Source organism: Syngnathus typhle, linkage group LG22 (assembly GCF_033458585.1).
Source record: "Syngnathus typhle isolate RoL2023-S1 ecotype Sweden linkage group LG22, RoL_Styp_1.0, whole genome shotgun sequence".
Lineage (NCBI taxonomy): Eukaryota > Metazoa > Chordata > Actinopteri > Syngnathiformes > Syngnathidae > Syngnathus > Syngnathus typhle.
In genome coordinates, this window is record NC_083759.1 from 2422659 (window position 1) to 2437997 (window position 15339).

General features: G+C 46.6%; 1 protein-coding gene across 1 annotated transcript; it reads left to right on the forward strand.

Moving 5' to 3' along the window:
• Positions 1-205: 205 nt before the first annotated feature.
• On the forward strand, positions 206-7510 carry LOC133146653 (single-minded homolog 1-like). The gene is made up of 11 exons (XM_061270555.1): positions 206-561; positions 1235-1317; positions 1414-1503; positions 1607-1715; positions 2151-2236; positions 2491-2690; positions 2838-2944; positions 3042-3189; positions 5103-5259; positions 5327-5714; positions 6052-7510. The coding sequence occupies exons 1-11, from the start codon at positions 387-389 to the stop codon at positions 6777-6779; spliced, it is 2271 nt and encodes a 756-aa protein (XP_061126539.1). The 5' UTR covers positions 206-386; the 3' UTR covers positions 6780-7510.
• The last annotated feature ends 7829 nt before the right edge of the window (positions 7511-15339 follow it).

The following is a 15339-nucleotide window of genomic DNA, read 5'->3' on the forward strand; positions in this document are numbered from 1 at the left end:
GCATAAAGTGCTGGTTAATGGTTCTTTATTTGGAATCGTTTCTGAATAGCAGATATTTTTATTGGTGGTTATAAGAGCTTTGATTAATTTCTATTTTAAATGAATTTCGTTCTGCAGGTGATGGATTTAAGCCTCCACGTCGGACGCAGTCGATCTAAGGAATACCGAGGATATCTAAACACACGCACGCTGGATATCTAATATTTCAAGTGAATCTTTCCTTCAAAACTTAGAAAAAGGTATATTTATTCACCATGTCGAGGAGGCAAAGCGCGTTGCTGATGTGAGAGGAGCACATCAGGGCGGCATATGCAAGCGAGGACCACCAGCAGCATCATCACCATCACAATTATCAACAGCAACAACAGAAACGAACCGGCACCGACATGAAGGAAAAATCGAAAACGGCGGCAAGGACTAGACGGGAAAAGGAGAACAGTGAATTTTATGAGCTGGCTAAAATGTTGCCGCTACCGTCGGCAATTACGTCGCAGTTGGACAAAGCGTCTATCATTCGATTGACCACCAGTTACCTGAAAATGAGGATAGTCTTTCCGCAAGGTGAGCCAACACAACGTGTTCTGCCTATAATATTTTTTTATCAGCTATATAGTGGGGCTGTATGATTTCCTGAGGAAAAACACCAACCAGGAAAACGCCGACAAAAATTCATAAGCTCGATTGAACAAAATCCAATTCACAGCAACATTTCTAAATTGCAACATCCAATAAGGTTCGTATTTTAAAATAAACAAATGATATTTGCCGAATGAGCTCAATCACTGCAAGTGGAGGACTTGCCTAAAGTGTATGTGACATTGATCGAGCTCGCAGCTTTGCAGAAGAAGCAAAGAAAAGACCTCTATCGTCATCTTTTTTTTTTTTGTCTTCTTCCTTCGGCAATATAAGCAGCTCTCGGCAGGTTGCGTGACTGCGAGCAAGGCGCAGCTATTACTACGAGGGCCCTGCAGGGCTTGTAATCACCTTAAGCCATATGAGCGCCAGGAAACACACACGATCGCGGCCCTGCATGCAAGAAACATGCAAAACGCTCTCGCCGCTTTCTTTCGCTTTTTTTTCTTTTTTTTTAATCGGTTACACGTGAAAAGAGATGCGGTATTATTATTTTTTTAAAAGCCTCACATTTGTCATTGTTGTTGCGCTACGGTTGTTCGATTTGTATGATGACGTCATATATTTCAGTTATTCATTTTTATTATTATTATTATTGCAGGTTTAGGTGACGCGTGGGGTCAAACAAATCGAACGAGACCGTTGGATAATCTTGGACGTGAGCTGGGCGCTCATCTACTACAGGTCCGATCATTTCCTATCCTCACCAATTATGTTCGTCACGATTATGATGCAAAGCGGTTTCTAACAACTGCATGCTGCTTTTTGGTTGATTCGTAGACATTGGATGGCTTCATATTCGTTGTGGCTCCAGATGGGAAAATAATGTACATTTCAGAAACGGCGTCCGTGCATTTGGGACTATCGCAGGTTATTTATTTATTTATTTATTTAAATTAATGTATTTATTTTGTCGAATTTATTTATACGAATTAATTAAGTGCGTGTTCATGACCGGAGTTGTTCTCCACAGGTAGAGTTGACCGGAAACAGTATTTATGAATATGTGCACCCCGCTGACCACGACGAGATGACAGCTGTACTGACGCCCCATCAGCCCTACCACTCCCATTTTGTACAAGGTTAAATAATCATAATAATAATAAATCACTAATCATTGCATCCGGGACCAAAGCCTTTTCTATTCGGTCTGGGTTTCAAACTCATTATTCTTGTCTATTTGCTATGTCATGAGCGTGTCGAGCGACGCAATCATTGGAACAGACGCGTCAGTGTTAAAGTGACGCGTGATTGACGCACTGTGTGCGCAAATGTCGCCAAAGTACACACATGGAAGTATTTAGTTGATTTTCTTTAGCCCCCCGATTGCTTACCTTAGTCATTTGTGTTCTATTCAATATAGGCTTGAATAATTTGCATTTCATGTTTCATATATAACTAACATTTCCCAATAGCTAGAAAGTAGCATTTTATTCTTAAGCATTTTAATCCTCCCATTTTATTTATGTGCTACAAATGATAATACACAAAATCAGAAATAATTCTTTTCTTTTCAGAATATGAAGTGGAGCGCTCTTTCTTTCTGAGAATGAAATGTGTGTTGGCTAAAAGAAATGCAGGGCTCACCAGTGGTGGATATAAGGTAAATACATTTATGAAATTGTTCCGTACTGTGAAAAATAAATACAAATTGTGATCGCTTCAAATTTTAAGGCAATTAGTTTGGCAAATCAACAAAATATTTAAAATCTTTGCAAGTGCAACAAGTGGAATAAAAGTTTACAGAACTAATTATACCCTCAACTTAAACTGTCAAAACAACTCTGCTTGCTTTGTAGTGCTAACTACCGTTTTTGTCATAAATTGCGTGTTCATGTAAAACATATCCCGTTCCAGGTGATCCACTGCAGTGGCTACCTGAAGATCCGTCAGTACAGCTTGGACATGGCCCCCTTTGAGGGCTGCTACCAGAACGTGGGCCTGGTGGCGGTGGGGCACTCGTTGCCCCCCAGCGCCGTGACCGAGATCAAACTACACAGCAACATGTTTATGTTCAGAGCCAGTTTGGACATGAAGCTCATCTTTCTGGACTCCAGGTGAACGAGCAGATGTTTCCAAATGGCCATCATTAGCTTACTTTCCAAATGCCACCTAATAATTACAACCACATTTCCCATCTTCTCCAACCGCAGTTAAAACATGCAAATATGGCGAGTTTTTTTCATCCAAACATTTCTCCGCAGGGTTGCCGAGCTGACGGGTTATGAGCCGCAGGATCTGATTGAGAAAACTCTGTACCATCACGTACACAGCTGTGACATCTTCCACCTCCGCTGCGCCCATCACCTTTGTGAGTACGCCGACACATGCGGACCATTACGCCAGCACAAACCAACACACAAACAAGCTAATCTCTGTCATCTGTGTGATTCTTTAATCTCCCCCAGTGCTGGTAAAGGGCCAAGTCACCACTAAATATTACCGTTTCCTAGCCAAGCACGGCGGATGGGTGTGGGTGCAGAGCTACGCCACCATCGTCCACAATAGCAGGTCATCGAGACCCCACTGCATTGTCAGTGTCAACTACGTCCTCACGTGAGTTTACTGGATTTATGAACCCTTAAAAGGGACCTTTTATGGGGTCCCCTGAAAAGGTGATTATGCCTTTAAGAGGCGGGGCCTGGTGGAGTCTCACGTGACTTTGGCGAAATTGTCACGGTGTGAGCTAAGACAAACTCGCGTCCTCCTGTATGTGTGATGTTATTCTTGCAGCGTTCAATATATCGGCTGAAAAGTGCATCGGCGACGTGTGATGAAGCTGGTGCGGCGTGTAGCGCGGTAGAGCGCAGGAACACTACATCAATATCAGGCCTCGATACAAATCCGATTTGACGGGGGCTGCCGTGTAAGACGGCAGACTGGATACAGTCCGTAACGTAGCCACACCAAACAACGCAAATGAGAACTCAAGAGGTGCAAAGGGAACTAACACTACATGCAGAGTAATTTGTTTGTTTGTGTTGTCTGTGTTGTTGTCACTTAGTACTTACAGGCATGTAGTTGTTTATCTAAATCTGTCACGTGTGCACCTAACTGCTGTACCTGGCGGTTAGACTCAAGACATCTTTTTTCCCCTCATGGCACCGTTTGGATAGGCATCACTACAAAATGCATGGGTCTCAAACTTGAACCCTGCGGAACGCCATACGACCTGATCTGAACCACTCTTGAACGCGCTAACTAATGCCCACGTGATGCTGCTGATTGGCCAACAGAATAGTGTGGTCCACCGTATCACACACTGCAGTCAGATCTAACAAAACAAGTGTACAGTGTCATTAAAAACTTGTCACGGGGATGACTTAGCATTATACTGAAAATTGACTGAAAAACCTCTGTGGAGTTATGTTCATTCAGGAAATATTAGATATAATATATAGATGATTGCATTTTGAAATAGGCGCTAAATTGGAATTGTGAAATGTCGCCCGAATGAGGTACGTCACCATATAGCCTCTGTTGACAAATCCACCAAACACTGTGGCAGCAGGGCTCGGGGAAGTTGTTGTTATGAGAGCGCAAATCACACACGGACCCTTCGAGACGGCAAGACAAACATCGGGGTTGAACCCCATCAAAAAACCTCTACTGCCGCCATCGATCGGCAGTGTAAAGAAAGCAAAGTCGATCGAACGGGCGACTAGGAATCAATAGCTATCTCCCGGCTAGTACACGTTGGATTTGCCTCGTTAGGCTCGACTCATCCACGTGTAACATTTAAGTGCATGTAATGCAAGCACGTGCATGACTATTCAGTTCTTCGCCGCGTCTTGAAGAAAACAACACGACTGCGTTACATTTGAGAGAAAAACAATTACTAACAAGCAGCCAACTATGGCCATTAATAAAACATGTCGGGAGCCACACCGGTGGTGCATTTCAGGCGCAAGGTGGTCTGACATTGACCCCGAGGTGGAATTCGGCTAACACAGCTGAGTTTGCACAATGGGCCGGCATTATTGGCTCAGCCACGAGTCAGCGGGGTCGCAGATAGGATGCAGCGCCGCAACTATACCTTGCAAGAGCAAATAACACTCACTCGCTGGTGGCTATCCAAACACAGCCTTTCTCCTGAGGTGTTGTACATAAAGAATGGGTCATATTTAGAGTCCTATTAAAGAGGCTGGCTACGCGGGGTCAGGGATGGGCCACGGGGTTTAAAATGCCAGCCAGCTGCTATTACATACTGTTGATGTGATAAGTTATAAAAGGCTCGTGTTTGCCGAGCACTTGACACGGGAGCCGTGTCGCTCCCCCTGCACTGAGTTCAGTACCGGGACGCCGGTTTAAATTGTCAAAAGTACAAGCGTCAAAGTATCGGTCCTTACTTTGAGGCAATACTGGAAGAATAGCATTTGAAAATTGTGCCTCGCATCATCGAGTCAACCCATGGCGGGTTCTTTGGCTAAATATGAGCTTCGCGCCTATTTTGTGTTGATGTGTAAAAGGGACACGGAATACAAGGGAATGCAGTTGTCCCTGGACCAAATGTGCCCCACCAAGCCGGCCTTTCCTTACACCGACAGTCTGAACGAGGAGAGGAAGAGCACAAAGTCACGTCTGACGCAGTCAAAAGCGAAAGCCAGAGTGTCGCCCTACCCACAGGTAAGACACTTTGATGGAACAAAACAAAGCGAGCCAGCGCTTCTAATCACATCTTCTGGCTCTGCAGCAGTTCTCGGCTTTCAATCCAGAGCGCTCGGAGTCAGACCAAGACAGCCAATGGGGAGGAAGCCCCCTGACGGAGGCCGCCTCGCCTAAATTGTTGGATCCGGGCGAGGCCGCCGAGGCATCGTGCGCCTACCGGCTCTACCCGGACTCTGGCTCCCTGTGCTATGGCTTGGGTCTTCTGGAAGAGGACCTCGCTCACGCCCAGACCCGTCCTCACCCGTCCGCGTGCGATCGGGTCCGATGTCCGAGCGGACGATACTTCCTGGGTGCCCCCCAGTCAGGAAGAGAGGTGTGGTGGGACGCCACCCGCTCCGTGCTGGCCCTTCCGAAAGCATCTGCGGAAAACGGCGAGGGCTACGAAATCACGTCCTACCACGCCGCCTTCCACGGTGAGGTGTTAGGGTTGAGGCCGCAACCATCTGTCTCTGCAAATAGCTCGTTGAGCCTGGTAGCTGTTTTCCAAATGTTATTATGGGACACGCTAAGTTGTTTATGCCGTCTCTTGCCAGTGTGTCGATTGCTACCATCTGTTCAAAAATTGCCTCAAATTGGAAGCCAAGTAATTTCACAATGCATGGCCCCAAACCACTGTTGTCTGCCAAGACCTTGTATGATTCCATATGCACATTGAGAGCAGAACGCAATCTTTCCAGTGAAATATATCAAAGGTAAATGCAGGCAGGAACACGGTATACCTTCTAACGATTTTTTTAAAAATTAAAATAGGGAGAGGCCACTGGGATGAAGACAGCATCATGAGTTCACCGGATGGCGGCGGGTCCACCAGTGATTCCGGCGAGCGTTACCACGGCGACCAATTCCAGGCCAGTCCCCGAGAACCCAGTAAAATGGAGACCCTAATTCGTGCCACGCAGCAGATGATCAAAGAGGAAGAGAACCGTCTTCAGCAGCAAAAACCGACGCTCGACGTCTCCAAGACTCACAGTCCGTGTTTCAACTCGTCGCTCCCGCATCACTCACAGATCAGCATGCCCAGCGTGGTGTGCCGAGGCCCGGGAGCCCCGAGCATTGAGCTCCCCTCCGAGCGCCTCCACCACCGTGTCAAAGTACCCGGTCCTCTGGACAATGACGAAAACACAACCAGTCCCGGCTCCCTCTCTCGCCTCAGCAGCCCCAGCTCCGACGTCATCCCCAGGTCCGGACTCCCCCTCACCAAAGACTACATGCAGACGGATCTGTCCCCTCATCAGTCACAACCTCAAGGGAGCCCTCTGCTCTACCCATCCCAAGAGAGGCAACCTCTGGATAGGCAAGCAGCCTACGCATTGACTGGCTATTCCCTGGAACACCTGTACGACCCGGAGAGCCTAAGGAGTTACTCCGGACTGGCCTGCGGAGGAGTCCAGTACGACGTGGCGGCTCACATGAGGATGCAGGCCGAGCAGATGCAGGGACACAAGGCCACGTCTGTGATTATAACCAACGGGAGCTGACAATATCTGATTCTGATGGGTCTCTAAGCAAGGGCGCTCCGAGCTCCAGACAGGTGATCTACATGAAGGAGCGTTTTATTTTCCAAGAATAATGACAAAGCGATGCTGGCAGAGCCAAGAGGCAAAGGCCGCCGCTATTTTTCCACTAGAAGGCAAACGAGTGTTATTCAAACGGCGGCGAATGAATTCCCTTCTTCCTGCAGAGGCGACAAAGGTTCTGGTTAAACATCAAGCCGGTGTTTGCGGGCGAAATGTCTCACGCGCAATTGGCTTCCTTGGTTAATCTGTCTTGAATTTCCATCGGCCGCATGAGAATGTGTCGCTCCGTTGCCCCTTGGCCTCCAGCGCGTAAAGACATAGAAATAATGGTTGAGCCAACGTGGGAACGGGCCAGCACATCCCTGGTGTAAAATATCAACGATTCTTTGTATTTATTTGTCGGTGGGCTGTTTCATGAAGTGCCATTTATTTCATGCTCTTGGTGTTTGACTGACAGCGAGCTGACGGCTTCTGTTTTGTCCAACTTTTTGTTTATGTAAATCTCTCTTTGAAAAAAAAAACACCTTGTTTACATATCAGGATCTAAATGTTTTTACCTCATGTAGCATAACACGCTTTAAATGCCGCTTCACATGCAATCTGTTTGTCGTATGGGGGGAAAAAAATACGCTGAATGTTTTCTCTTATTTAATTTATATTGTAAATAGCTCACAATGAATGATGGGAGAAGAAGTGAGGAGATTATTTATTGGTTTGAAAAGCTCATTTGAATCTGAATACAGTTTCAAAACAAACAAGTTGTCTGTGTCGATTTTATTCAACTACTTTTTGCAACCGCAGGCGCGCCATGTACGATCTACCGGGATTTGACACAAGAACTGTATCGAATAATATTATAGATACTTTATATTGTCAGCTTTAAAAATTTCCACAATGCAGAAAACAATTTTGAGACTTTTTGATTTTTCTCAGTCAATCTGTAAAAAAAGGTAATTATGGAGGAAAAAAAAAAAGTCTAGTAATAAGACTTTATTTATTTGATTTCCTGTGACGATTAGACGACACGTCTGGCTCCTTTCACTCTCACAGTTTCCATGACATCAAGCGATTTGATTTGCATAAACATAAGACCGCAAGCGCTGCTCACAACATGTCGGCAAGGAGCAGCCAGACGGAAAGGAAAGCTGACGTCCTCGCGTTGCGTGCCCAGATGATGGATTTTCAATTTCTCTTTTGTGGCTGTGGCTGGATATATAAAAATATTTACTTTATTATGTACATCCGCTTGTAAGCTCTTGTTTGGGATGTCATTTTAATACAGGAGGAAATTAGTTCCACCAGTTTACTATTTTTATGGTTCTGATATTAAAGGATTAGCCAGGATACCAGTCGCCCCCTAGTGGTAAGACATCACCTGCAAGATGTAAAGGTATCAGCAAGCATTCAGATGAAGAAAAAAAAAAAACTATTTCTCTTTCCTTTTAAAATATTTACTTCTATGTAGCAGAGTTGATTCCAAATGTTCTTTTCTGTGGGGCACCAGAATTTAGTTTTGACTGACTTTATTGTTTTTGTTATCGTCATATAGCGATGAAGTTTTTATATACTGTGAACTCGGTCATTTCAAGGAGGTTTGTTCACAGTAAAAGGAATACGCTGTAAAGTTTAACTCGAGACATGCTTTGAGGGACACTGTAACCTCTCGAATTAAAAAAATATATATATTACAGAAGCTGGCTTTCTTCATGGACAGGTTCTTCCAAAGCAGTAAAAATCACACGTGTTACGCCTGCTCTTCGCATTTCCACCAAAATGTGCGAATTATCTGCGAGTCTGAACCCGGACGCAGTCTGGAGGCAAAACTTGCATCAGTCACGTCTGACGCGAGCATGTGAAGCTCTGCCAGACATCACCGCTGCTCCGCGAGCGGGATCGCAGATGCTAAAGAACGGCGTAAAATTGTAGCTGTGTGAGGACTGCGCTCGTATTTCGAGCTGATTTGTTGGAATATTACAAAAGCTTCTTTTTTTTGAGTGATGTGCCCTCGGTGGTTTTACACTTGGCTTCACGTGGGGCTAAACGGTGGGCCATTTGCCCAGGCCCCTTTTCTTCCCGCGCACCCTCGAGAGCACTCAACCGCCGCACTACAAGCCTTCTATTGTAACACAATAAATGAAGGTACTTCCAGAAACCAAAATATCAGTATATTGAATGCAAAATTGCTCCTCCGAGGGAGGTGTGATACAAAGTACGTTCGCCTTTCAAGAACGATGTGCTTAAAGCAACAATATGACGGTTAGCTAGCATTAGCATTTAAGCTTCAAAGTTGTATACAGAAAAAAAAAAAATTAAAATACATTTCCTCCACCTCCGTGGCCTTATTAGACAAGTTCGGCCCACAGGTGGCAAGTCTCAATGTCAACTTGATTGATTTCAGGACCGGCGTTGAGGGACGATTGCATATTCATACGTCAATTTAAGCCCGGCGCTCGGTGGGGAGTCGTCCTCAAGTCGCCGCTCGACCGGAAAACGTTTCAATATGTGAGCTTCCGTAAAGCATAAAAATCTGATTCTTGATTTTTTTTCGTAGCTCTTATGAGTTTTTGTTTCGTACACAAGTGCACGTTGGGAAAATGAACGAATCAAGCGAACAGGTCTTGAATGAACATTCAATCGGGGGTCGCCGGCAAAACCTCGGCCGCAGGCCTCGCTGCACCCCCGGCCCGTTGAGATGTTCTGATTGGCTGGAGCGGGATATTGAGGTCATGCGGTCGATCTAATTGGCTGAGCCGGGAAAACCGATCGGGGGTGGTTCTGCAAAGGTTCCTGGGCGCTTGACTTACGACTTTGGAAGTGCGTTGACAGCTCAGAAGTTATTTGTCGATGTCATTTCCGCCTTTAAAAGTTTTCTCCGATTTAATTTGAGATGAACTAATCCTTCACGTGAGGCTATTGAAGACGATACAATATCTTCACGCACACACACAGACACCCAAAGTGTGAATCTAATGCCCTGCAATCCCTTTGTTCCTGATTTCATGCTTGATTTGGCCCACAGCTTGAGTGTGGCTGCCAAGCAGAGCCGCTCTCTGCTTTCACCCCTTGCCAAAATCAAACACCGGTTGCATCCCGTCGGAAAAAAAAAAAAGCTCCGTGTCTCGGGAACTGTTTGTTTGTTTGTTACTGTTGTTTGAGTCTCACCAGCTTTCTCTCTCTGCAAACATGTCATCGACGTGTGCCGTGAAATGTAAGCACAATAAGCCCACCGGTCACACTTGAGTGGGATAAAAATAGAATATGATTAAATGATTTCCCAGAGCCGCGGCACTGCAACGACGAGCCTGATAGAAATCTTCTAATAGCTATCACGAGAGGCCTTTGAGACGTTTGCGTGGAAAATATTCCGATGGCGCCCACGTCGGACACTCGTTCCTGGTTCCCCTCCGGATCTGCTCCAAATTGTGACAGCTGCGTGATGAGGGCCAAGAGGGAGCGAGCCGGAGACAGACAAGGAGAAAGGAGGAGAGCGTCCCCAGAGAGCCAGGGAGCCGCTGCGACGCAACTCCGGCCGCCGCCTGCATGCCAATGAGGAGATTCCCCTGCAGTGACAGCAGAGGCGGTGTTGGAAGGGGGGGTCAGATCAGCAGGAGGGGCCCTGATGCTGACGTTGGACTGCTTTGATTGTGACATCGCTCACAAAGAGCTCAACACTGCGGGCAAATCATTCCGAAGTGATTCAGTCAAGGTGAATGTGGCATAAAAGGTAAAAAGAGTAACGCCTTGGCTGCTGGCAAAATGCCGACTGGCTCATTTTTCCTTACGGGCGTTTTCCCCGACTCAAATCGGGGTAGATCACAGTGGTTGGCCTAAAAACATCCGAAGGGGTGAACTACTGTTTCGTTAAATGCTCTTATTTGAAATTCAGAGCGCTGACATCAGCATTTTTTTTTTTTAGAATAGTCTCAAATGCTTAACGGCAAAAACAAATCTGAAAACCGCGGACTGAAATCTATAAAAGTATTTTGTGACCGTTGGTTCCCGATCCGCGTGGTTCCATTGTATATATTCGTTTAAATTGTGCCACCGATGCTAACAGAAGCGCCGCAGGTAGAAGCGTTAGCCGAGCGAGCGCCCCCCCCCCCACCCCGAAGAAGAATTAATAACTAATTATGTCAGGTCACTCGTCCAGATGGTCCTCTCAGATGGGCCCGCAGCCCGGACCTCACCTCCAACAAGAACCTCTGACCCCTTAGCTCGCATCACCCATGGCAACATGAATTCTGAGGCCTGCACGGGGATAAACAAGTGGAGATAGAAGGGATGGTTATTTTTGGGGAGGGCTAGATGGGGGGGTGGCAGATCAGTGCTGGCTGGCTGCCTTTAAAGCTCCATGAATACAAGACTCCCTGCCAGGGGCTCTGATCTCCACGGTCATGGTTCCGCTATTACCCGCCACGTTTCTTGTAACGGGCAGATGGCTCCGAGTTTCGGCGCACACATCCATTCAGCCCGAGCCGCATCAATGGACACAACCTGATACTCCCCTTTCTTGTCTCATTAGGAGGCTATAGAAACATAAGAACATAATAGCGGGGGAATTAAGTGCCCGTGTGGATGTCAAAGGGGATGCGGCGAAAGATTGGGACGAGGGGCTAACAAGTGCACGCCGCGCAGCCTCGGCTTTGCGCCTGATTAGCGCTTTCGACCAGGCTGATGGGTAAAAGACAAGTCCTCGGGGACGGAGGGGATTTTTAAACAGGCACTTCAACAGCCAGACCGGGCAACAAAGCTTCTGGCCGACAGGAAACGGACGGCCGAATGGGGATTTTTTGGAATCACGCACATATCAGAATTTAAAACTCCAAAATGTTTGAGAGTGGCAAATTGAATTAAAAGCTGTTTTATGTTCTGATCAATCCAATTGAAGGACTCGAGTCAATGAAAAGATTCTTAATTCGTCCATCTCGCCCCGCACCGACTCCGGTGCACATGACTGCTTTTCTTCTCGCCTCTTTTGCCTTTTCACGACGCTCCATAAAAGCTCTTTTGACAATTTGTCACATGGAAGCTCCCCTAAACTCTTCAGCAAACAAGAACTTTAGCAAAGCTCCTCAGTGTGAGCCCGGCAAGACCAGATGATGTCTCGGGCCGGTGTTTGAGCAAGAGACAGAAGGACAAAGCAGCTAAGAAGAAACCAAACAAAGACACCTTAAAAAGGATTTGAGATGTTTAACCACATCTCATTCACTCGGCCACTTTCTCCTCCGTCTGCGAGAATCGAGATGGAACAAAAGCACAATTCCTTCCCCGGCCTTTTTTTTCTTCTTTTCTAATACGCTGTTGGTATCATTTTGATAAATTATAAACAGCGGAGAAGAAGATAGAAGACTCGCTCGCTGAGTTGCTGCAAATGACCTGACGAGATGTTGTTAAACACGGATAATTACTCGCGAAAGGGTTCATCGTTCTAATTACATTATTACCTTATTGCCTTTCTTGCCGCTAAGAGTCTAACGAGATTAGTCTGCCGGTCACGTTTCTCCTCTCAGACGAGAGCAGACAATAGAAAACTTCAGCAGGCGTCGGGCCTCTTTAGGAACGCGAGAATGTTTGCCACACCAAAGAAAAAAAATCATCTATGGTTTGATTAAAAATCCGTAATATTGATCCATGACATATAAGTTCCAAATCATTTTCCAAGCTCCGTCGTTACCATGGCAACTAGGAAAACCCTACTTTGATGGCAGCAAACTCTGTGTCACTTCCACTTACAACCCAGACTAAACTCCACTGTTACCATGGCAACCAAGCCATCTCTGTGTCACTTCCACTTACAACCCAGACTAAACACGGCTCCTCCATTTTTATTTGAATACTTTAATTCAAACGAGCGAGCGCAAACTTTGCTCCCCGTGGCACGTTTCATCGACGACGGCCACTTTTGGCGTGCTGTGTCCTGGGCGCTCTCCGAGGCCTCCTATTAGCTAGTGCTCTGTAATCACTCTGGTGCTATATTAGCACAATGCATTGATTAACCGATAATCCAATCACTCGCCTTTTATTGATCTTTTATAAAGCCCGCCTTCCCCCCCTCGACAATAAAGCCGCAGACTGTGGGTCAATAGGCGCACGAGGAGAGGAGTATCCTTGCACCTAATTGGCTTATGAAATAATACAAACATTTTGCTTTCCCTGCACCAGCGGAAATCAATGGCGGGCTAAGCCGCCGCATTCAAATCGATCGGCTGCAGCCGCACGCTTTGCTTTGCGCCGGAAAATAACTTGCACTTAATGCCTCTTTGTTTCTTTAGCACTGTCAAAGCGGCGTTGTTTAAATCCTTCTTTTCCAGCTACCATTTCTCTGCCTTGCAATCACTTTCATCTTTTTTTTTTTTCTTTTCCTCCCAAGGTTCAGTCTGGCCACTCCATCTTCCTCCCACTCGGTCTTCGCTCCTCTTTACCACTGATGTTGGGTTTGCCAGATAAGTTTCTACTTACAGGGGAGACCACATCTGACACCCAGCTGTGTGGGTCACGGACTGCAAAAGCAGCTGCTGGTCATAAATCACTCCAGCCGGAGGAGTTCTGGCACTTCTTCTGTCAGCCGTGAAACAAAGACGTAGAGGTAGAGGCGGGCACGGGAGGGGGCGAGGGGAGGGGGGGGGGGGGGGCTACAGCCGACCTGACGAACAACAGCAGAACCGTCCGACACCTTTGTCACGGGGGTACCTGCTATTCGAAAAGTCTACTGTAAGCGGCTTATTAAAGCCACCGAGGGAGTCATGCAAATGGCGAGTCGAGAGGTGCTGCGGCGCGGTATGTAAGCAATTATCCTTAAACAGGCCTCGCCGATTGTCAGCGCGAGGTCAGAGGACAGACGACCCCTTGCCGAGTTACTGTAGCCGAGGAAATGCAAATAATTCGCTTGACTTTTTATTCTCCCCCCCCCCCCCCCCAAACATATGCGGTCAATTAATCTGACAAATTATCCTGGATATTGCTTCCCTCCCTTCAAATGACTTTTTATTTTTCCGCAAAATTAGATTCTTAGATTGTGATATAAGAACAGATTCTAAAAGAACTAGATGACGCAATGACGTAAGAATATGATAAAAGTGCAAGGAAATGATCAAATTCACTATTTGAGCACAAGACCAAAAATTCAATAACCACGTTTTCCGTGCATCTGCGGGAGTGTTGTAATTCAACACCTGCTTTGCCCTCAAAGCCGCCGCCGCCGTGTTTATACTTCAGCCCACACACAGCTGGCCCACGATGGAGATTTGGATAATAAATTGGGTCTTATTATATGAGGCGCCAAATCACCGGCAACGGATGAGATAAAAGCAACGTGAATGGGGTGGGACTGCAGGGGATGGATGAGTGTGAAGAGATTTGACTTCCAAATCGGTCTTGGCAATGAAGGGGGGAAAAAAACTTTACCTGAACGCGTCAATTTCTCATAAGGTTATCAGAAAAAAAGGTCCAGTTGCCGATGATAAAAGAATTGTGTAAACACAAAAAAAAAAAAGAGTATAAAATGATCACAGGAGAGCGAAAGGCTAGAGAGAACTTCTTTGGCCTTCTCGGCGTGCGATCGATAGTGGTGTAATGAGCCTGGTATTAGCTGGGGTGATGAGGGACTCGAGCAGGACAGAAGGAGGGGGGGGGGGGGCTTGCAGGGTCAGACTCCGATTCCAACAGCAAACAACACCTGAGAAGCCCGATGACACATTTCAGAAGCGGACTGATTCTGCGATTTATATGCTCATTACCAAAACATCTAAGACCAATTAAATTTTCCGTCGGCGAGTGAAACTACGAACGAAAGCGAGCAAAACCGACCCTAATCCTGACTGAGAATGGGAAAGCGCTCAGCGTTGCGGCTGCCTTTTGATACAGATTGGCAAACAATGGCTTCTGCCACTCTCCTAAATCCACTACCCACCAGCAATTTGTATGAGAATGACAGAGATTGTCTTCAGATGCTCGCAAGAGGACGACAAGGGGGGGGGGAGTAGGGGAGAAGTAGGGGGGTGGATCACCATCAGGTACACTCAAAAGCAATCTGTTGCCTCGTCAATGGGCTCATTCTGTTGGAGTGCCGTGTGCGCCATGACCAAAGTCAGCAACCGGCCACAGACTAGCGGGGGGACGCCCGGGTCCTTTCATTGGAGGGATCAAAGTAGAGACAGAGAGAGATGGGCCCCATAGCTTTGTGCTTTCCTGTCTCCCAAACAAACTCTTGTCGGCAGAAGGTGGTCTCGGTTTTTTTAGAGAAGATGGTCCAGAAAGGTGCCAACGGGGGACGGCAGCAAGCTCCGGAACATGTCGTTGAAGATATAAAACTGAAAATTCGAAAGACCGACAAACCACTTCCTCTCGGTGAATCGACACTTTCTTCATCCGAGCTACCCCGTGCTATGCTAATGGCATGCTAATCAGAGTTAGCGCCGTCATAGGGTCCGATACTCCAGATGAATGTATCTGTCACATGTTCACGTTCCCATTAGCATAAATCAGGTTCACGCTGCCTTTGTAATTAGTGTTTTCATGTGAA